Below are 23,630 nucleotides of genomic sequence, written 5' to 3' on the forward strand. Positions count from 1 at the left end.
AAATCACGAAAGACAAAAATAATTACCCCCCCTCCCCCCGTTAAATATAAAATGGTCCGGTCCAATCTCATCGATTACCAAAAGGGCTTTCCAGGCCTCTCATTTTCATGACATGCAAAATGGAACTCCGTTTCCCGTTGCACCGTCCCTTCACCTTCCCTGAGTTAACTTCTCCGTTTTGTACGTGTTTATGTAATATTGTCTCAAAAATAATCGGGAAATATGAATTGCGCTTGCAAGTGGGTTCCCTGTGGTGAGACTTGATCCTCCTGTGGCCAAGTTGCCCTCAAAATCAAAACGAGGCTCTGTTTCCAAGCAGCTTTCAAAATGGCGCGCTTTGTGTTTTGTTTCAAACATATCAACTCCGCTATATTTTTAGAAAACTTGTAGTGCTTTTTAGGACCACCATTTGGATTCATGTGACACAATCTTACACCAAATTAGAGGATTTTAGCTGTGGCTACATAACGCTGTGATGTCGCAACAAGACGGCAACGGCCGACGGAGACGATCCCCTCGAGTTTCGTCTTCCCGGTCTAACGAAAGCTTGTCAGGTGGAAAATACAACAACAATAGCAACGAGAAGTTATCGGCCAGAGAAGGGGGGTCAGGCAGGAAGAATGCTGCCAATAAGGTAAGAAAATTGGAATCTTTTGGTCTCTCACCATTGCTGACATTGTTGACTTATTCCTGTGTGGCGATATAAATATAGATTTTTTGAAAGCTAATTCCCATTTCCAGACTGATGAATACCTCGATATGCTTTTCTCTAATGGCTTAATGCCAATTATAACTAAGCCTACTCGTATAACCAGTCACACTGCCACACTGATTGATCATATCTACACTAATTGTCCCATTTCCCATGTCACTCCTGGTATTCTCACAGTTGATATCTCTGACCATCTGCCCATTTTCTGCACCTTTAAGTCCCATCTCAAGAAAACTTGTGAACAGCAAAGTTTTAGAGATTTTTCTAAATTTAATAGTGAAAATTTCTTGTATGATATGAACCAGCTTGATTGGAATTCCCTTCACCAATCAACTAAAACATTAAATGAAAAAACTGAAGACACAATTCATGCCATCCATTCTGTTATCGATAAACATGCACCAATGAAAATTGCCTCTCGTGCAAAAAAAAGACAACTTAGTAAACCATGGATTACCAATGGCATCTTAAAATCAATAAAGCACAAGCAAAAAATGTACCGAAGTCACTTTTTTAGCAAAAACCAAGAAAAAGTAATAGCATACAAGCAATATTCTAATACTTTATCACATCTTCTCAACAAAAGTAAAAAGGAATATTTCCATTCTCAATTTATTAGCTGTAAAAACAACCTCAAAGCTACCTGGAAATTAATCGGCAAGCTGATACAAAGGAAAACAAAGGGGCAAAGTGCTCCTAGTCGCATTACTTCAGGAAATAGGTCGTTTACCAATCCTTCTGATATTGCTGATCAGTTGAACAAATTTTTTACAAATGTAGGAACCAATCTAGCTTCCCAAATTAAAGATGACAAATCCATATCTCCTACATCCTATATTAAACAATCTACAACTTCTTCTTTTGTTATGTCTCCAGTTTCAGAAGCACAGGTTTTTTTACTTTTTGCATCTCTTAATGAAAATAAATCATATATTACTATTCCTAATAAATTTATAAAATTGTCAGCATCCATCCTAGCCTCTCCCTTTACTGCCATTTATAATGAATCTATAGCAAGTGGTGAAGTCCCTGATATTTTCAAAATCTCAAGGGTTACTCCTATATATAAAAGTGGGGATGCCACTGAACCAGGGAATTATAGACCAATATCAATAATCTGTTCATTTAGCAAGATTCTTGAGAAGCTTATCTACAACCAGCTGATTTTTTTTCTTGAAAAACATAAAATTTTATTTGAATTTCAATTTGGATTTCGGAAAGGCCATTCAACCGAACATGCCATATTAGAAACTGTTGAGACCCTCAAGTCTTCTATTGACCAAGGTATGACTACATGTGCTATTTTCTTAGATTTTTCAAAGGCATTTGATACTATTAACCACGACATCTTATTAGCTAAAATGTACAAATATGGAGTCAGGGGAACCCCCGCAAAATGGTTTTCTAGTTATCTCTCTAATCGTCATCAGTTTGTCAAAATTGGCAATGCGGAATCATCTATGCTACCAATCTCTTGCGGAGTTCCTCAAGGATCTACCCTTGGTCCCTTATTATTCCTCTTATATATTAATGATCTCCCCAACTCTTCTAAGAAACTGAAATTTAGAATATTTGCAGATGATACAAATCTATTTTATACTTCAAAAAACCCCAAAGATTTAGAAACCACTGTTAATAGTGAATTAGACAATGTCATCAAATACTGTAACGCTAACAAGTTGTCCATTAATTTTAAGAAAACACATCATATCACTGTCACCTCCCCCAGAAAAAGTGTTTCTATTGACTTAACAGCATATGGTATAAAGAATACTAACAACATAAAATACTTAGGTGTCTTTATTGATGAACATCTCAAATGGAATTCACAACTAAATCATGTTAATAAATGCCTCGCAAAAAATCTTGGAATCATTTCCAAGTTACGTTATTTTCTTCCCCTGACTACTTTAACACAACTATACTATAATTTAATTTACCCATATATTTCTTATGGTATAATGAGCTGGGGCTCGGCAAGCCAAACACGGCTTCGCCCTATCAAAACGAAGCAGAATAAATGCATTCGCTCTATTTTCTTTGCTCCCCAAAGGGAAAGTCCATCGAATTATTACCAACTGCTTAGGATCCTGAATCTTGATAACATACATAATCTAAGGATATCATCTCTTGTTTATAAGCTCCAACACTTTCCTGATACTATGCCTAAGCCATTATGTAATCTAATCCTGCCTGCCACTCAAGTTCACTCACATAATACCAGATATGCTTCCAAAGGCAATCTCTTTAGGCCAGCTTCCAAAACCAATTATGGATTAACTAAATTTACAGCCATGTCTTCTAGATTTTGGGAAAAAATACCAAATTGCATTAAGTCCTTACCTTACAATTCCTTCATAGAACAACTGAAATTGCATTTATTAAATAATCAGAATTAATATTGATCCACCCTGGCCAGATTTACTTTTCCTCACTCTAAAATATTATATTTTGTTTATGTATATATTATATATTGTAAAAAAAAAAAAAAAAAATAATAATAATAATAATATTATAATAATATTATAATAATATCCTGTAAGACCCTCGAAATCTGACTGTGGCAGTGACCATCTCGAAAGCTTATGCTTCTATGGTCACTGCGCACCTTAAATTTTTTTTTCTTCTTAAGTACCGTAAATAGTTAACTTCCCCTTTTTTCTACCTGTATCCAAATATTCTTTATCTTATTCAAAATAGTGCAAAATAAAAAAATGAAAAAAAAAAAATGACAACATGTTTACTCTTGTTAATTGTCAATGTTATGATGATACGGTGCTCAACAACAAACGATAAACATAGCATTCTGCTTGTATTTTATTTGTTATTGAATTTATTGCTGTGTTTTATTATGTTCTCAATTTACTTGCTGCTAACATAAAACTTGATATAGTATCATCACTTATAGCCTAATTCAATTATTATTAGTAAGCTTAAATTTACTTACCCTGGGTACAAGAGGCTCCGAGCCTCGCGACAACAAGGTACCCAGGGTAGATTTTACTTGACTATCCTTTCTTATTGAACTTTATGTCAATGACAGAATAATACAATATAATAAAAATAAAATATTTTTTACAGTACATTGGTAAAATAAATAGACCATTCATTTGAGATTTATAGTAGTAAGTATTACGGTGCAGAATATGGTTTTACTGAAAAAGTTTTATTTCATTTATATTTAATAAAATGTGCTTTTATCAATTTAACAAGACCACTAAATACTCTTTCCACACAAACATGAATTTTTCATATCATAAGGTCATCTTATGTGCTTTGATGACCCTTGATTAAATCATATATATTTATGTGTTCTTAGTATGTCCAAGAAATAACTTTTGTGTTATGTAGCATGTGCTAAAAAGTGTGAAGACCGTGTTATCCTTGGGATATAATTCAACCAGGTGACAAAATTCTCTTGAAGCTGCCCAAAGCTTGTGAATTCATTAACTACCTAAGTTTTGAGCAAGGAAAACACCAAGTTACACTGAATGCTAGATTTTAACATTCAGTCAGATTTTGTATACTTCTTACCAGTTAAATAAATGATTTTCTCAGCATTTTACAATTGATTTCTCTTCCTACAGAAGGGAATTTATCGCACTAGCAGCCATGACCATGTGCGCAAGCTGGTTGAACAGGAGGGGCGCACGGCCAGGAACTTGGTAACCTGGTCAGTTCCTGTCTCTACAAGTCAGTCAGAAGGTTAGTAGACATTTTGAGACCCCTGCTGCCTCATCATGAAGTCAGTAGGTTATTCTGCCAAGTTTAAAGCCGCATTGTCACCAGTTTACTCCCTGTACAGTACGTAACAATCTCCAATTATTTTTAACCGGAAACGCGAACAATTTTTCTAAATATTAAAAGCAGTGTGTCTATTGTAAGTTTCTTTGAGGATGTGATTGATAATTTAGAGCGGATGGCCTGTTAAATATCTTGGATTCTAATAGATTCTTTTGTCTTTTAACGGTTGAGGTTTCTGTCGGACCTCTGGAAGTAAACTGGTGACAATGCGGTTTTAATGGCAGACTGCAGGGTGTGGAAAGGTATTGTGCTGATGGTGATACTGATAGTGATGATGGTTATGATGATGATGGTGATGATAAGTAGACTCTCCCATTAACAGTCTCTTGAGAATTGAAAAATAACTATTGTCTTCATACAAAAATTAATTGGCAGACCTAGACTTTTTAAAAAAGGGAGCGGATAAAAAGGATCAGACATTTGGTATGTTGAGACTTATATTATGCAAAACTAAAAGAGCAACTTTTATTTACCTGTACATAATCAAATAGGGGTGGATATCTGTTATTGCATATTTTATAAATTATAACATGGCAAGATGGGAATCTAGTGATTATATGTTCCTGCAACTGAGGGATGACTAGCTGAAGTCCCGATGCCGCAGGCGGAGGAAATAAACTTGCAATTATGAGTAATATTAGGTTGGATGAGCAGACATGATTCATTGGATCAGGGAATTGCATACTCATTGTTCTTTTTATCCCTCTAGAGACCACCACATTTTCATAAACAATTCTCAAATCAAACATATTTGATTTTCATAGTTGCTCTATGTACAGTTTAGTTCTTTGACGTCATTAGTACGCATGCGTACAGCAATCAAAATCATCCCACATGGATCTAGTCTAACGTTGTTTAGGTATCACGAGATAAAATACTCTGGTCTCTTGGCGCAGGGTCTATTCCTGCTCTAATGAGGAAGCTGCCTTCTATTTGTTTCCCTGGTGGAAACTAGAAGACAAGCATCTTGGTTCTAAATTTCTCTCATGCACTGATGTAGAGGTAAGGGAAATTTAGAAGCCAAAAGATTCTTTTGTCTTTTTCTAAATTCCCATTATTAATGCATGAGGGAAATTTAGAAACTAAATATCCCTCATCATTAATGCACGAGGGAAATTTAGAACCATCTATCGCTTTCAAGGAAATTTCGCTAGTAATCGTCCTTCAGAAAACAAAAGAATCCAAGGTGATCATGGTATTACAACACATGGCAGGAACCTTCTTAAGTCTTGATTAGCTAACTTTCATAAAAAGACTTCTCGGTCTTTGCTGTGTCTCTTTTCACACCCTGATTGGCTAGCACATTTGGAGCCAGTCAGTTAAGTTTGTCAGGATGGCCAATTGGAACACCTGCTATTATGGCCACCTTGACAAAATGAACTCTTTGGCATCACCTTCACACAGTGATGTTATGGTGTCCTAAGGACAGGCACGAGAAACCTCCATCTCCTTCTCCTTACTTTCAAGCTCATCTGCACAGATGCTGTCTCTTGACTCAACTCGTCCATCTATATTATATACAGCCACTAGATACCCAAACTTCTCTTTAGACACATGTACTGGAAGGAATAAGGCTTTTCATAGTTCTTGACATTGTTTTTTTATTCATTAATTCATGATGGCAATATTTTTTTTTCCAATATCCAGTTTTGCATGTAACCTGGCCATTATTTTTTTCCCAACACCGGTTCTGCATGTAACCTCCTTATTGTCCCCATTTTGCATTACTTATCTATTATTTAACTAATAGATCTCCATAGCTAATCCATTCATCTCTGTCCTCTAATAGATGCACAGATGATGTCACAGCTTGCCATGAACAGAAAAAAGTCTGCAACGAGATACAGTCTAGTTGTGTGACTCTTCATGAGGTCTTCTGTGCATCTAATGTATTAGAGGACAGATATACAAAAAATGAGATCTATTTGTTTAATACATCATATATGCATTTAAATTAAAACGTTATGTAGATCAATTCATGCTAGGGAGCCAGTGGTCTTTGTGGGTGCAAAAAATATATAATATATATATTAAAGCAGCTAGTAAGCAAAAAAAAAGTACACCAGAGGATATCATTTGTTTTATTAGAGTAAAGAATTGTTTTCAGAACGTTTTCACCATATGTATTATTTAAGGGTGTGTTATTTAACCATAAGTATAGTTGCAATTTGTGAATAGAATTTTATCAAAATCTGTTTTACTCTAAAAAGCCCATATCATCTACATCCTATCGTTTTTAATCAATCTTGAAGAAAAAATTATGCAAAGAAATCTCAAAATAACCATCTAGTTGTATTCTTCTTTAACCAATAGAAGTAGAAATTCTTGCAATTCTTCACTATATCAGCAAATGAAAATGTATGGTTATTTTGCTAGGATGACAAAATGGCAACTATCGTCCCCTCTCCCAAGGATTTTTTTTAGTATTTTAGCTTATCTTATCAGCATTCAACTTCTCGAGACAACCACCAGTCAATATAATCATGAAGTAGTTATTTTTATAACCTAAAGTTGGTTTTTACATAAGTGCTCCAAGTAACTAATTGATTCCTTTGTTTATTTACCTCGGTAGTTTCTACTCTTTAGGGCGTGTCATGTTTTGAACAGGCTTCTATCGTGTTCTTTGTCCCCTTTTATTGAATGACAGTACTGTTGCAGTACGATATTTGATTATTTTGTATGTTTTACAATTTGACTATAGTGTATTGCTTGTAAGACTCCTTATTTTACATACAGTATCAAACCAAATTTTACGTTTTAGTCTGACCCTAATATTTTCTGCATTTGAAAAAAAATCCTCTTCTACTACTTTCGTGATTTTTTAATTTTATTTTTAAAACCAGACTGGAAATATTTTCAAATTGTATCTTTTTTTGAGAATTGCATACGACATCTACTTCGTTTTGTTTTGCTTTCATAGACACATGTGTGAAACGTTATCAGTAATTCCAAATTTGCCTTTTATCCACATAATACTAATGATTTTCGCCTTCTCGCTAGTGTTGGTGGTTAGAAATTAGCAGAGTCGGTGTTAATTCATGCATGTTGAGCACCTATTTTTAAAACAATAATAAATGTGCATTTGGAATTATCCACCTCACGCCACCACTCTTTTCTTTTATGTAAACTGTAGGGGTGAGCTTAACTGAAAATCCAAATAACGCTGTGTTTAGATAATGTGATATTCAATTCCGGGCGTTCTCCCATTTATCCGCTAGCCTTTGGATCTCTATTCCGTAGGCCTGTTGGTGGTTGTATTAAAGCTAGGATGACACGCTGAGATATTGATCCCACATTATCCGAACACCCAATAGAATTCCCACCTCCCTCTCATTAACCCCCTTGTTTTGAATACTGAGAGGGGCATTCTCACCTTATTACAATGCGCCTCGTATCGACCGGCTACTACACAATACACAGCTCTTGGATGCACCTCTAGCTCGCCGAACAACCGAAACATGCCATGCCTGCGACGAATGCTGAGCGAAGTGAGTAGTATTTATTTGCCACAGTCGCTAAAACAACACCTACAGATTCCCTCGCGCTTCCTTGCCCAACACAATCACAACCGTACATTTGTTGTTCTTTTTGCCACGATGTAACTAACTGAATTATTATTCTAATTTTGATTTTTTCAATCCCGCAGATTACCATTCGTGGATTTAACATTTAGAATTTTTCTACGCGATATTTGTGTTTTCTTATCGTTCAAATGATGAATTGAGCACAGGGTAGTGCCACTAGGAGCTGTTCTATGTTTTATTCATGTGCTAAATAGGTCGTACTCGCCATCTCCGTAAAGGCCGTCGAACACGAGATCACACTATGTAGTCACTGCTTTAACCAGCACGCCAAACTACACACAAATATTTTCCCTTCGAAAATAAGCCGTATGTTTATTTGATGAGATCCCACAAATTATTCACGGTGTCAGGGCAATTTTTATATTTCCTTTCAGACATCTGGGCTGAAATCGGGTTGTTTTTTCTTTTTATTTCTCGGGCCACTCTCGACCCCTTCAAAGCGCTCTTTCAGAATGCAATTAAGCAGATAGGAAGAAGTCGCTTCAGCATTTAATATTTGCTGTCAAACTTTTGGCGAATACATTAAATGGATGCAATTTTGTACTGTACCCGAATTTACTTCTCTCTTTCTTTCTCAATTTTTAATCGAATTTCAGGCAATAGGTTTTAACACTATTATATTTATTTAAAAGCCGTAGCATCTCTTTTAATTCCACCATCTATTGTCTAAGCGGCTGTCTTTTCCATCCACATAATCGAATTTTGTTCCCGATAGCGAGATGAATTATTCAATGGCCCGTGAAAGTCACGCCATGCGGGGATACCTTCGGGCCGTTTTACCACATGTAATACCATTATTAGAAGCATTACACTGGGCGTATTGTGTCCTATCTAAAGTACGTCTCCATCGGCACGTCCATTGTAGACATTCTGTATCCTCGGTAGCTCAGCTCGATAATTGAGAATTATTTGCGGTTTGCGATGCGCGCAAGTTTAGTTTTCGCTAGTAAATTCTGGTAGCCCTATGCCATGGTGACGGATGTACCGGAACCTGGCGCATGGTCTCTTGCTGTGAACCGCTGGGTTTTGGTAGTGTTGCTTACCGTTTGGGGCTAATATTGTGATCTGTTCACAACGCGCCTTCGTGCCCCGCTGGGACTCTCCTCATTATCGTGTCGTGCGCAACCCAAACGAAGGCGCATTTGATTTTGTTATCTTTTAATCTAGTTTCTGTTCTTATTATTAATTTACATAGCGTTGGTGTGTGTTCGAGGAAAATTCCTAGGAATGAGATTTCCAGGAGTATTATGTTTCATTTCTAAAAAACAGGTCCGAGATTTCCAGGAGATTTCAAGAATAAAAAAATTTCATTTGTAAGAAAGAGGTCCGGGATTTCCAGGAGTATTATTATCTTAATATTATCAAGAATGAAATTTTTCATTTCTAAGAATAAGATCCGACATGTCTTGCTTAGGCATGTTATACTGTATATTCACCGAAACGTGGCGTACCTCTCGATCCCGTCCCTACCAATCCTTCTGACGCTTTATCTCTCCCACTCACCCAGAAAAACCCAAACGCACCAAACCCCGGGTAACGGCTCGCAAGCGTTACTCCACGCCGGACAAATCAGGCTCGTCGGAGCGAGAGGGCTCTCCCGTCACCAAGGGCGGTTCCAAGTCGCCTAACCGAGGTCGGTCCAGCCGCAAGACGTCCCTGTCTTCGACTGGCCGCAAGAGCGACCTGCGCGCCAGATATTGGAGCTATCTGTTTGACAACCTGAAGAGGGCCGTGGATGAGATTTATAGCACGTGCGAGGTGGACGAGAGCACGGTGGAATGTCAGGTACGTATCACAGTTTAATACCAGTGACAAAGAGGGAGGGCGTGGACGTGATCTATAGCACGTACGAGGTGGACGAGAGCACGGTAGAATGTCAGGTACGTATCACAGTTTAATACCAGTGACAAAGAGGGAGGGCGTGGACGTGATCTATAGCACGTACGAGGTGGACGAGAGCACGGTGGAATGTCAGGTACGTATCACAGTTTAATACCAGTGACAAAGAAGGAGGGCCGTGGACGTGATCTATAGCACGTACGAGGTGGACGAGAGCACGGTGGAATGTCAGGTACGTATCACAGTTTAATACCAGTGACAAAGAGGGAGGGCGTGGACGTGATCTATAGCACGTACGAGGTGGACGAGAGCACGGTGGAATGCCAGGTACGTATCACAGTTTAATACCAGTGACAAAGAGGGAGGGCGTGGACGTGATCTATAGCACGTACGAGGTGGACGAGAGCACGGTGGAATGTCAGGTACGTATCACAGTTTAATACCAGTGACAGAGAGGGAGGGCGTGGACGTGATCTATAGCACGTACGAGGTGGACGAGAGCACGGTGGAATGTCAGGTACGTATCACAGTTTAATACCAGTGACAAAGAGGGAGGGCGTGGACGTGATCTATAGCACGTACGAGGTGGACGAGAGCACGGTGGAATGTCAGGTACGTATCACAGTTTAATACCAGTGACAAAGAGGGAGGGCGTGGACGTGATCTATAGCACGTACGAGGTGGACGAGAGCACGGTGGAATGTCAGGTACGTATCACAGTTTAATACCAGTGACAAAGAGGGAGGGCGTGGACGTGATCTATAGCACGTACGAGGTGGACGAGAGCACGGTGGAATGTCAGGTACGTATCACAGTTTAATACCAGTGACAAAGAGGGAGGGCGTGGACGTGATCTATAGCACGTACGAAGTGGACGAGAGCACGGTGGAATGTCAGGTACGTATCACAGTTTAATACCAGGGACAGAGAGGGAGGGCGTGGACGTGATCTATAGCACGTACGAGGTGGACGAGAGCACGGTGGAATGTCAGGTACGTATCACAGTTTAATACCAGTGACAAAGAGGGAGGGCGTGGACGTGATCTATAGCACGTACGAGGTGGACGAGAGCACGGTGGAATGTCAGGTACGTATCACAGTTTAATACCAGTGACAGAGAGGGAGGGCGTGGACGTGATCTATAGCACGTACGAGGTGGACGAGAGCACGGTGGAATGTCAGGTACGTATCACAGTTTAATACCAGTGACAAAGAGGGAGGGCGTGGACGTGATCTATAGCACGTACGAGGTGGACGAGAGCACGGTGGAATGTCAGGTACTTATCACAGTTTAATACCAGTGACAAAGAGGGAGGGCGTGGACGTGATCTATAGCACGTACGAGGTGGACGAGAGCACGGTGGAATGTCAGGTACGTATCACAGTTTAATACCAGTGACAGAGAGGGAGGGCGTGGACGTGATCTATAGCACGTACGAGGTGGACGAGAGCACGGTGGAATGTCAGGTACGTATCACAGTTTAATACCAGTGACAAAGAGGGAGGGCGTGGACGTGATCTATAGCACGTACGAGGTGGACGAGAGCACGGTGGAATGTCAGGTACGTATCACAGTTTAATACCAGTGACAGAGAGGGAGGGCGTGGACGTGATCTATAGCACGTACGAGGTGGACGAGAGCACGGTGGAATGTCAGGTACGTATCGCAGTTTAATACCAGTGACAAAGAGGGAGGGCGTGGACGTGATCTATAGCACGTACGAGGTGGACGAGAGCACGGTGGAATGTCAGGTACGTATCACAGTTTAATACCAGTGACAGAGAGGGAGGGCGTGGACGTGATCTATAGCACGTACGAGGTGGACGAGAGCACGGTGGAATGTCAGGTACGTATCGCAGTTTAATACCAGTGACAAAGAGGGAGGGAGAAGGCGTGGACGTTATCTATAGCACGTGCGAGGTGGACGAGAGCACGGTGGAATGTAAGGTATGTACGTTTTACAGTGGTATGTCAGATATCTATAGCGTACTTCGCACATTGTCCTTCGCAGATTGTCCGTTGTATCGACGGACGAACGAAGAAGAGCATTTCAAAGAAACCATTGTTAGTTAAATCCATGTGAAAGTACGTATAAAAATAATATACTGTGTAGTATGGTAAATGAGAAGAATCTTTTTCTCAACTCGTGACGGCCGTTATTCGGAAGTGTTCGTAATAGTACGAAATAACCTTTCTTCCATCTCGTGAACACTATTTCAAGGAAGTGATGATGTCAGTGCACACCTTTTTCAGGAAACGTCCTTGCAAAATAACCTTTTTCTCATCTCGTGACTGTCATTTGCAGGAAGTGATCATGATGCTGGATCAATGCCGGCGAGACTTTGCGGCGCTGATAGAGCGTATCCACGTACAAGACGCATTCGAGAAGGCCGACCGCAAAGACAGGTAAGCTGAGCAATGCCTTTAAACATATTTCTTTGCACTAGCAGTGCCTAACAGTGCTTAAAAAGTGTCTGGAGTCTTTAAAGTGGTGCCTCTATTCAACATTTACCTTATTCGGTTTTTAATATCGTTTTTAACACGAAAATCAGGATATATATCGATAGACCCGTTGTCTCCTGGCTTTGAAAAATGGTCATCTAGCAGTTGTGTTGCCGCTTATTCTGATGGGAGTTACGGTGAGATTCAAACCATGTTTTCCAGAGGGCCCCTTGTAACGCACTTACTAAGCGTTTAGTTATTATATTTGTATTTGTGGCAAATAAATCTATCCCGATTTTTTGCCATCGTTTCCAGACCGACCTCTTTGGCGTGGGAGGTACGAAAATCCTCACCTGGGAAATCCCTGGTTACCAGTCCCTGCACCGTCCAGGAACGCAACACAGACAGCCCAGTAAGAAGCCTGGACTTCACTGCTCACAACTCGGCTAGTGCTGTGGTCCCGCATCCCAGTGCCCCGCAACAATCCCCCCTAACCGGGCTATCATGGGCTGATAAGGTCAAGGGCACTCCTTCGCCGGTGGCAAGCGCGTGTAAAATAGTCCCTTCAAATACTACGGCCTTCACGCATAGGACAAAACAAGAAGGCGGCGCAGCTGAGATTTCCGAGAATAATGGGCTGGAGAATGGGTCTGATAATGAGGGCTGGGAGACCGTACGGCACGGGAAGAAGAACAACGAGCACGGTGGCAAGAAGGACTCCAAAGGGAGACCGCACTCGGCGACTTCTAGGGACAGTGCGCAGATTACGCCCTCGCAAAACGGCAAGCTTAACCATTTTACGGGTTCACCGAGCGTGAGAACTTCAAGTGAACGCCCAGGGACAATTTCTATAAATGAAAATATCAAGAGTGTTATTTCCAAGAGTGAAAACTCTCAGGGTGTAATTTGTAAGAATGAGATTTGCATGAGAGGGGATTCTAAGAATGGTGAATCTAAAAGAAATGATCTGACGGTCGCTGCTGTTTCGGAGCATAATAGAACCATGAATGGTTTGACAAGGGAGAGCAGAGGTTCTTTGACCTCAGATGAGGAAGAGGAGTTAGCCGTTCCTCTAGATTACAGCGACATCGAGCAAGATGTCGACTATGACGAAGAGCATGAGAAGGCGATATCGGACGCTATTCAGGCGGAGGAGACGCTTTCGCGGGAGATGGAAGAGTGGCATGAACAGGCTCTAGCCTCAGCCATCGCCCACGAGAAGAGCCTGAATCAGGAGATCGAGAAGGAGGAGGCCTTTGTGACGGCTCTCAACGGGCATGGTCTGACCCCTACCTCCGAGATGGAGACCGAGACCGAGGGGGAGGGGGGTGACGCAGACAACAACGAAGAGGTAATTCCAAGTGGGGGGGGGGGGGGGGGGGGAGATGTAGACAACAACGAAGAGGTAATTCAGAAGGAGGGTGATGTAAACAACAACAAATAGGTGATTCAAAGAGGGGGGATGATGTAGACAACAACAAAGAGGTAATTCAGAGGGGGGATGATGTAAACAACAACAAAGAGGTAATTCAAAGATGGGGGATGATGTAAACAACAACAAAGAGGTAATTCAAAGAGGGGGGATGATGTAGACAACAACGTAGAGGTAATTCAGAGGGGGGGATGCGTCCTTGGGGAAGCCGTGTTTGGGGAGCCGTGCTTGGGAAACGCGTGTTTGGGAAAGGCCTGCTTGGGAAAGGCGGCCTTAGGAAGAGCGTCCTTTCGGAAGCCGTGATTGGGGAGCCGTGCTTGGGAAAGGCGACCTTGGGGAAGCCGTGATTGGGGAGCCGTGCGTTGGGAACGCGTGTGTGGGAAAAACGTACGTGGGAAGCCGTGCGTGGGATAGCCGTACGTTGGATAGCCGTACGTGGGGAAGTCGTACATGAGGAAGCCGTGCGTGGGGAAACCATACGGTTGCTAAGCAGACTAAGGCCGGGTCGTGGCTCTCTGCATTTGGGACTTTGTTTCCCTGGTGTCTTGAACGAACACGTTAAACCTTGCCAAACAACTTTTCCTTGTTTTTCTTGCCATCACAGACCAGTTTGGATGGTTCCAGTAAAAATATCACATGGGACGAAATGGTAGCCAAATACGAGGGTAAGTTGCACCTATTTTTGTTTCTTGCCCCTTTTTGCATAGGTGAACTGACTAGAAATTTAAACTGAAATGATATATTTTGATATATTTTGAGTAGGAATAAAAATGCACCATCGTTACCGAAAACGTTCAGTTTTAATTTCTAGTTTATTCTTAATTGTTTTTATCTAGGTTTTGCTGGGCGTAGTTATTCCATTTAATAGAAGACTGTCGCAATCGAAGTGTACGAGAATGAAAGCAAGTTTTCGATTATTATTTTAAAGTCGTTACTCCTAGCTTTGGAGGTGAGCGGTGTGGTGTCGGGGTCAGGATTGTAGGATACAGGATCTTACGATAGCCAATCAGAGCGCACGATGGATATTGGGCCCCTTCACGGCCCTAGTATAAATATCCCATTATTGTTCATGAAACTTATAGTTCACTGTGACGGTTTTTGGCGCTTGCTTCAAACCTCTAGTAATATATCATTACTTATCATGAAACTGATAGTTCACTGCGACGATTTTTGGCGCTTGTTTCGAGGCCCTAGTAATATGGCATTACTGTTGATGAAACTGCTAATTCCTTATGATGTCGTGTGTTTAGCTGACCAGACTTCTGGTGACGCACTGAGCTGGGGAGACGCAGTGGAGCAAGCTGACAGTAGGCCACCAGGTCGTGCCGTAGCCATGCATCAAAAGCTTTCCTCGCCTTCACGCAAACGGTAGCGGAAGCTCCCCTCTTTACTCACGCAAACGAAAGCGAAAGCTCCCCTCTACTCACCGCAAACGGTAGCGAAAGCTCCCCTCTACTCACGCAAACTGTAACGCAAGCTCTCCTCTTCACTCACGCAAACGATAACGCAAGCTCCCCTCTACTCACGCAAACGGTAACGCAAGCTCCCCTCTTTACTCATGCAAACGGTAACGCAAGCTCCCCTCTACTCACGCAAACGGTAACGCAAGCTCCCCTCTTTACTCACGCAAACGGTAACGCAAGCTCCCCTCTTTACTCACGCAAACGGTAAGGCCAGCTCCCCTCTTTACTCACGCAAACGGTAACGCAAGCTCCCCTCTTTACTCACGCAAACGGTAACGCAAGCTCCCCTCTTTACTCACGCAAACGGTAAGGCCAGCTCCCCTCTTTACTCACGCAAACGGTAACGCAAGCTCCCCTCTTTACTCACGCAAACGGTAACGCCAGCTCCCCTCTTTACTCACGCAAACGGTAACGCCAGCTCCCCTCTTTACTCACGCAAACGATAACGCAAGCTCCCCTCTTTACTCACACAAACGGTAACGCAAGCTCCCCTCTTTACTCACGCAAACGGTAACGCAAGCTCCCCTCTACTCACGCAAACGGTAACGCAAGCTCCCCTCTACTCACGCAAACGGTAACGCAAGCTCGCCTCTACTCACGCAAACGAAAGCGAAAGCTCCCCTCTTTACTCACGCAAACGGTTAGGCAAGCTGCCCTCTACTCACGCAAACGGTAACGCAAGCTCCCCTCTTTACTCACGCAAACGGTAGCGAAAGCTCCCCTTTTACTCACGCAAACGAAAGCGAAAGCTCCCCTCTACTCACGCAAACGGTAGCGAAAGCTCCCCTCTACTCACGCAAAAGGTAACGCAAGCTCCCCTCTTTACTCACGCAAACGGTAGCGAAAGCTCCCCTCTACTCACGCAAACGGTAACGCAAGCTCCCCTCTACTCACGCAAACGGTAACGCAAGCTCCCCTCTTTATTCACGCAAACGGTAACGCAAGCTCCCCTCTACTCACGCAAACGGTAACGCAAGCTCCCCTCTTTACTCACGCAAACGGTAGCGAAAGCTCCCCTCTTTACTCTCGCAAACGAAAGCGAAAGCTCCCCTCTTTACTCACGCAAACGGTAACGCAAGCTCCCCTCTTTACTCACGCAAACGGTAGCGAAAGCTCCCCTCTTTACTCACGCAAACGGTAACGCAAGCTCCTCTCTTTACTCACGCAAACGAAAGCGAAAGCTCCCCTCTCTACTCCAAACGGTAACGCAAGCTCTCCTCTACTCACGCAAACGAAAGCGAAAGCTCCCCTCTTTACTCACGCAAACGGTAACGCAAGCTCCTCCTCTCCTTCATGAAAATGGTAAAGCAATTTTCTCTCTTCCCTACTCTACTCACACAAACGGTAACGCTTATCTAGATTTTGAAAGCAAGAAATTTTTCCATGGCTTGGTATCTATTCGCTTTGGGAAACTTTATCAGCTGTTTTCTTTGCAGGCCGCTGTCAGAGAAAATAAGAATACACGAAGAAAAACAGGTATGTCATTACTATGTAATAACAAGAATATCAATACGTGTTATCTGTTAACGAGATTTCTAGGATATACATTCGGCAATGCTAGGACGCAAAGCATACGCAGCAAAAAGAATTCTTGAATGCTAGCATAATTTCACAGGAACATCGCGATTTCGACTGTCGACTCGTGTGCTCAAAGCTGTGAAATGCAGCTCTTCGGTAATCTCCTTAGACATACCATTTAAACCATTTCTGGACGTTGTAGCTAAAAGCCCGGCAGCAGAGAGAGCGGCTTCTGGAGGAGAGGCTACAAAAGCTACAAATCCTGTCTGAGAAGGTGGAAAAGGTGCGGGATCTCCAGGAGGATCTGCTCCATCAACGACACTGTCATCTAGAAGAGAAGCACCAGCGCGCCGAGCGGCTTCGCATGATCATGTTACAAGAAAAAGTGCGCAAAGCACAAGAGGAAGAGGCTAAGGTAAGTACAGTAGGCTTTGGGGGGGGGGGGGGGTCTAGAGAAGGCTAAGGAATGAACAGTAGAAAACGTGTGTATGTTGATGTTCTGGAGGGGGGGGGGGGGCGACTTCGCATGATCATGTTGCAAGAAAAAGTGCGCAAAGCACAAGAGGAAGAGGCTAAGGTAATTACAGTAGGCTTTGGGGGGGGGGGGGTCTAGAGAAGGCTAAGGAATGAACAGTAGAAAACGTGTGTATGTTGATGTTGGGGAGGGGAGGGACTTCGCTTGATTATATTGCATCAGAATTTGGGGGGTATGGGAGGTATAGAGAAGACTATGGTATGGACATTAGAGTACGTGTGTGTACGTCGGGGGGACGGGGTCTTCGCATGATCATGTTACAAGAGAAAGTGCACACAACACAGGCTAACATAGGTAGGGTAGAGGGGGCTCAATATCCCCCGAGCGACTCCCTAGTTAGAAGATAGGTGATACAGGGCCGTAGCAAGTTGTAGGGCACTGGGGGCACGAAATGGCCATTAGGGGCGTGGCTGTGCCCTCCAATATTTTCCTTAATGTTGCTGTTTTGTGCCACATATTTCGAGGCCTGCTACGGCACTGTGATATGAGTCTAGAAAGGGGTTGGTGACACGATGTAAGGTTTGTTCATGAACTCAGCAACCCAACCGTTTGTTCTTTTTGTAGGTTAATGAAATAGCTTTTATCAACACCCTGGAAGCCCAGAACAAGAAGATAGAAGTCATGTCCAGGTTTCAGGTGAGACTAATACCGCATTAACACCAGCACTTAAACCAGTTTAAATGTGGTTTAATTAAACTGGTTTAAATCTCAATCTCCCAAAAGTGGACAGAACTAAGAAAAAACTGAATAGACTGTGCCGTACATGTTACTTAGTGATCATTTAGCACAATGAGAAACTGGGCAAGTTATCAGTAAAAAAAAACATTGTTTAACTAAATATGGTTCTGGTGTGAATGCAGCATAAGACAGCTCTTGTCAACCACATCTTTGTTATGCTTTCAGCCAATTTTGAGAAGAAATTTCAGCCAATTTTGAGAAGAGATATCCACCTTAAAATATAATTTTATGCTTTATTTACACTCGAAATTCAGTCGAAACTATCTTCGCCAAATCATCTCCGCTGGAGATGGATACTTTCTCACACTGACTAGGATGACAAAATAGCGGCTGAGAGAAGCTCTTTAACTTATATAGATCCTATTAGTAGCGCACTCTAGTAACATAACTTTATATTGACTTTATCTAATAGTTGTATTGTCTCACAGGGACACGAGGCCAGACTACAAGACCTGCAGGTAAGGATTCGCACTCTTGCTTCATGGCTTAATCGTACATGTTGAAGCAGCGCTCTTCAAAGCATCCTGATTCTGCATTTGCTTGTGTGTTTGTAGGAAGAGCGCCTGGCTTAATCGTACATGTTGAAGCAGCGCTCTTCAAAGCATCCTGATCCTGCACTGGCTTGTGTGTTTGTAGGAAGAGCGCCTGGCTTAATCGTACATGTTGAAGCAGCGCTCTTCAAAGCATCCTGATCCTGCATTGGCTTGTGTGTTTGTAGGAAGAGCGCCTGGCTTTATCGTACATGTTGAAGCAGCGCTCTTCAAAGCATCCTGATCCTGCATTGGCTTGTGTGTTTGTAGGAAGAGCGCCTGGCTTTATCGTACATGTTGAAGCAGCGCTCTTCAAAGCATCCTGATTCTGCATTGGCTTGTGTGTTTGTAGGAAGAGCGCCTGGCTTAATCGTACATGTTAAAGCAGCGCTCTTCAAAGCATCCTGATCCTGCATTGGCTTGTGTGTTTGTAGGAAGAGCGCCTGGCTTTATCGTACATGTTGAAGCAGCGCTCTTCAAAGCATCCTGATCCTGCATTGGCTTGTGTGTTTGTAGGAAGAGCGCCTGGCTTTATCGTACATGTTGAAGCAGCGCTCTTCAAAGCATCCTGATCCTGCATTGGCTTGTGTGTTTGTAGGAAGAGCGCCTGGCTTTATCGTACATGTTGAAGCAGCGCTCTTCAAAGCATCCTGATCCTGCATTGGCTTGTGTGTTTGTAGGAAGAGCGCCTGGCTTAATCGTACATGTTGAAGCAGCGCTCTTCAAAGCATCCTGATCCTGCATTGGCTTGTGTGTTTGTAGGAAGAGCGCCTGGCTTAATCGTACATGTTGAAGCAGCGCTCTTCAAAGCATCCTGATTCTGCATTGGCTTGTGTGTTTGTAGGAAGAGCGCCTGGCTTAATCGTACATGTTGAAGCAGCGCTCTTCAAAGCATCCTGATCCTGCATTGGCTTGTGTGTTTGTAGGAAGAGCGCCTGGCTTAATCGTACATGTTAAAGCAGCGCTCTTCAAAGCATCCTGATCCTGCATTGGCTTGTGTGTTTGTAGGAAGAGCGCCTGGCTTTATCGTACATGTTGAAGCAGCGCTCTTCAAAGCATCCTGATCCTGCATTGGCTTGTGTGTTTGTAGGAAGAGCGCCTGGCTTAATCGTACATGTTGAAGCAGCGCTCTTCAAAGCATCCTGATCCTGCATTGGCTTGTGTGTTTGTAGGAAGAGCGCCTGGCTTAATCGTACATGTTGAAGCAGCGCTCTTCAAAGCATCCTGATCCTGCATTGGCTTGTGTGTTTGTAGGAAGAGCGCCTGGCTTAATCGTACATGTTAAAGCAGCGCTCTTCAAAGCATCCTGATCCTGCATTGGCTTGTGTGTTTGTAGGAAGAGCGCCTGGCTTAATCGTACATGTTAAAGCAGCGCTCTTCAAAGCATCCTGATCCTGCATTGGCTTGTGTGTTTGTAGGAAGAGCGCCAGAGGAAACGTGAAGAGCAACAAGCGAAAGAGGCTGCCGCGCAGGTAAGCGGGATTCTCTCCTGTGACATAGGCACCACAAAAACACATACATGAGGGACTTATTTAAGTGAAGTCTGGTTTTCACGCGCTCTTTCCCACAAATGAATACCGCGAGGCTCTCCCCATGACACACGCCAGGTAAGCGGGATTCTCTCCTGTGACATAGGCACAAAAACACACACATGAGGGACTTATTTAAGTGAAGTCTGGTTTTCACGCGCTCTTTCCCACAAAAAGCCACAAATGAATACCGCGAGGCTCTCCCCATGACACACGCCAGGTAAACGCATAAAGTATGCACGTTGTATGAAAGGTAACCGAACGTGTAAAGTCTGGTTTTCACGCGCTCTTTGTCACGAGAAGGGCAAAGAAAACAAACTTATAAAGCAAGGCTTTTACCTAAGGCAAACGCTCAAGAAGACAGACACGTTTTATTAGAAGCAGCCACGCATGTAAAGCCCGATTCACACTTGCTCCTTGTTATTATCAAAGGGCTCTGTGAGCCAACTCGTGAATGCAAATTTGTTTTTCTAGTTATTTTCTTGTGTGCATAAAACATATACAGGATGAATTTTGAACAAAGGATGAACACATCCAGGATGCTGGGAGTACATAACAATGTCCTTTCTTTTCGATGTGATGAAACACCAAGAACAGTTTGATTATTTATTATTATCATAAAAAGTAAAAAAAAAAAAAAAAGAAAAGAAAAAAAATAGACGTCACAAGAAGGGATCGAATCTCCGGTCTCTGACGTCTTAGACAAGCGTCAGAACCACTATACCACCGAGTAAAATTAGTTTTAATCAGAGGTTTTTGGTATCTCACCGTTTGAACTGCTTTTGCTAGCATGTCAAATTTCGCCCTATTATCTCCGGAAACAGAAGTTAAATACCCGACATAATTATTCAAGCTGCAGCCATATGTATTTTAAGCATGTCAACATTCTAGAAATTCGCAAAATCGTTATTGATCGTTTCCTGATGAATAAGCGTGTTTGAACGAGTTTTGTTTGATATTTAACTTATTAAAAAAGAATTATGGAAAAAACAACTTATGAAAGTCCATACTATTTTTGTTGACCTGCAAACAGAGGCATTCTTTTATTACCCTGCAAAGAAAGGCCCTGCTAACAGAGGCTTTTACCTTGTGTTTCTCTGACTTTAAAAGTCGCAGCTTTGGCTATCCGCTCTTTCAGCACAAAATCACCCTTTCAGCACAAATTCAAACAAATAACGCGAAAACCCAGAGACGTGAATCTTCAATTACTAGAAGAAGGAGAATTAAAAACTTTGCTAGCATTTTACTTGTTTTGTAAACTAACAACTTGAATTGGACTGAACCGTAGAAGATCGATTGACGTCAGTGACGAAGGCGCATGCGCATGCGCATGCGCACGCACACGCACAACCCACATCGAAGACTTTTCTGTAAAAACTAGCTTATATATACTTTACGGCTATACCACATAATGACCGTAGCGGTCACAGGTCGATGACAAGCTCTTTTATAGTACTAAGCTTTAACCGGAAGTTGATCACCAGAAGTTTACAGGAATATTTAAATGTTGCTGTGTTGCGAAAGCACAGAAAGACCACAATAAGTTTACGGATGATCGGTCCAACGATCCGACGATCGAGTGACACAGTCAAGTCCCTCCAATAACTCGTGAATGCTTGCAAAGCACAAAAAAGCAAAAAAAGCAGCCACACAGGTAAAGTTCTCACCTCGGACAAGCGCCTGAAGCACGTCTAATGACGTATAATACTCTGGGCTTCTGTTGATGGCAATTTGCCCTTTAAAGCATCCCTGCACATGTAAAGCCTGGATTACATGCGCCCATGTAAAAGTTCTCTCACTGATGCCAATGTTCTCTGTACTTTAGGAGAGACGTCGACAACTAGAAGCCGAGCGAATGGCCCGGCTTGATGAGATGCAGCAGAAGAAACTTGAACAGGTGAGCAGTTATTCCAGACATCAGATAGATATACAAATAAACGTCAATTCCCAACAAGATAACCTTGTCCTGTCCATGTTTTATTGTCTCTATAGGAAGCCAAGTATAAGAGAGAGAAGATGGAGCGGGAAAAGGCTCGCGAGGAGGCCGCCAAGGAGAGAGCCAGGTCAGCCCATATATTGACTAGACATAGAACGTATTGTATAATAATCTCTTACCGTACCATTGGTACCAGAGTCCAGAGCTTCCCTCCTTTACTGTCACGCCGGGTAGCGTGACCAGGGTAGTGTTACCCCACCTTTACTTTGGCACTTTGGAATGGAACTGATTCTGAATCCTGAACCAGCTTCCCTCGCACGCATCTCAAAGAACAACACAATTAAAACGGGCTTACTGTGGAAAAATAACTCCACGTCTCTTGGACCGATAGATGTCTGCAGTGGGGGTTAGATCTGAACATGACGTTGGATTGAGTTTGACCTTGACTTTAACGTGACATTGATATAAATTTGACCTTCAGCTGGACGTAAATTTTTTTGTCGTTTCAGAGAACGTGAAATGCGTATCGCTGCTAAGAATGAAGCCCTACGCACGGCCGTGGAGCAGCTACAATTGAAGATCCAACAGAAGGTATGTGACCACTTGTCCTACCTCTCTTCATGAAAGCCTTCTGAATCAGGCCCGTAGGCTGTGTTAAATACAAGAAGTGCTTTTTTCATCCAAGGAAATGCTAGATCCAACTTGTGTGTGCTACCATTTATTCATGTTTTATGTAGTAAAACATCATGTTTAAAAAATTCATTACCTTAAATTATTTTACACATTACCAATACAATGGAGCACAAAGCGATATAAGAGGCCATTTGTTTGACTTTTACAGTAAAAGATTCACGATCCAATCCAGATCTAGAGTTTTAAGATATACTTTATAAATGGGTGTTATGTTTTCTTGACCTCAGCAAACGGACAGCACACGAAGACACGAGCAGCAACTGGAACAAGTCAAGGAGAAGGTCATTAGGATAATGCCTGCTCATTTTGCTGTTATTGTGGTGTTATTTATAGCAAATGCATTGAATAAAACACGCGCTATGATTGGTCAAGGACGATTTACTTGTCTGAATGTCGAAGCTATAACACAAACAAAAGCTTTTACTGATTCCTCCCTCATTTTAAGGAAAAAAGGAGATTTAATGCAAGTTTTTGTGTTTTAGACCAACCTTTTACAAAGCTACCATCAGCTTTTGGTTCACACGGTACAGGATTACTTAGAGATTTATACAATTTGTTGTGTTTTAGACCAACCTTTTACAAGTGCTACTATCAGTTTTTTTCTTACACGGTACAGAATTCCTTAGAGATTTAATGCAAGTTGTTGTGTTTTAGACCAACCTTTTACAAGTGCTACTCTCAGTTTTTTGCTTACACGGTACAGAATTCCTTAGAGATTTAATGCAAGTTGTTGTGTTTTAGACCAACCTTTTTCAAATGCTACCATCAGTTTTGTGCTTACACGGTACAGAATTCCTTAGAGATTTAATGCAAGTTGTTGTGTTTTAGACCAACCTTTTACAAGTGCTACTCTCAGTTTTTTGCTTACACGGTA

The 23,630-nt window shown here is 42.3% G+C and overlaps 1 protein-coding gene across 5 annotated transcripts in view; it reads left to right on the forward strand.

Moving 5' to 3' along the window:
- Window positions 1-304: 304 nt before the first annotated feature.
- The window catches only part of LOC5511187 (S phase cyclin A-associated protein in the endoplasmic reticulum), a 41,294-nt gene continuing 17,968 nt past the window's right edge, over window positions 305-23,630 (forward strand). For 2 of the 5 annotated variants that reach the window (XM_048728211.1, XM_048728213.1), the window contains exons 1-16: window positions 305-634; window positions 4,300-4,417; window positions 9,608-9,885; window positions 12,246-12,346; window positions 12,698-13,733; window positions 14,419-14,479; window positions 15,065-15,182; window positions 16,714-16,753; window positions 16,998-17,210; window positions 17,895-17,966; window positions 18,497-18,526; window positions 20,017-20,070; window positions 21,953-22,024; window positions 22,120-22,190; window positions 22,573-22,654; window positions 22,984-23,037. In XM_048728211.1, the coding sequence (XP_048584168.1) occupies window positions 476-634; window positions 4,300-4,417; window positions 9,608-9,885; window positions 12,246-12,346; window positions 12,698-13,733; window positions 14,419-14,479; window positions 15,065-15,182; window positions 16,714-16,753; window positions 16,998-17,210; window positions 17,895-17,966; window positions 18,497-18,526; window positions 20,017-20,070; window positions 21,953-22,024; window positions 22,120-22,190; window positions 22,573-22,654; window positions 22,984-23,037 (2,559 nt within the window). In that variant the 5' untranslated portion in view covers window positions 305-475. Of the gene's footprint in view, window positions 635-4,299; window positions 4,418-7,846; window positions 8,005-9,607; window positions 9,886-11,612; window positions 11,787-11,845; window positions 11,888-12,245; window positions 12,347-12,697; window positions 13,734-14,418; window positions 14,480-15,064; window positions 15,183-16,713; window positions 16,754-16,997; window positions 17,211-17,894; window positions 17,967-18,496; window positions 18,527-20,016; window positions 20,071-21,952; window positions 22,025-22,119; window positions 22,191-22,572; window positions 22,655-22,983; window positions 23,038-23,630 lie in introns of those variants that run through there. The other 3 variants (XM_048728212.1, XM_048728214.1, XM_048728215.1) reach the window with 3 other exon arrangements.

Source organism: Nematostella vectensis, chromosome 5 (genome assembly GCF_932526225.1).
Source record: "Nematostella vectensis chromosome 5, jaNemVect1.1, whole genome shotgun sequence".
Classification (NCBI taxonomy): domain Eukaryota; kingdom Metazoa; phylum Cnidaria; class Anthozoa; order Actiniaria; family Edwardsiidae; genus Nematostella; species Nematostella vectensis.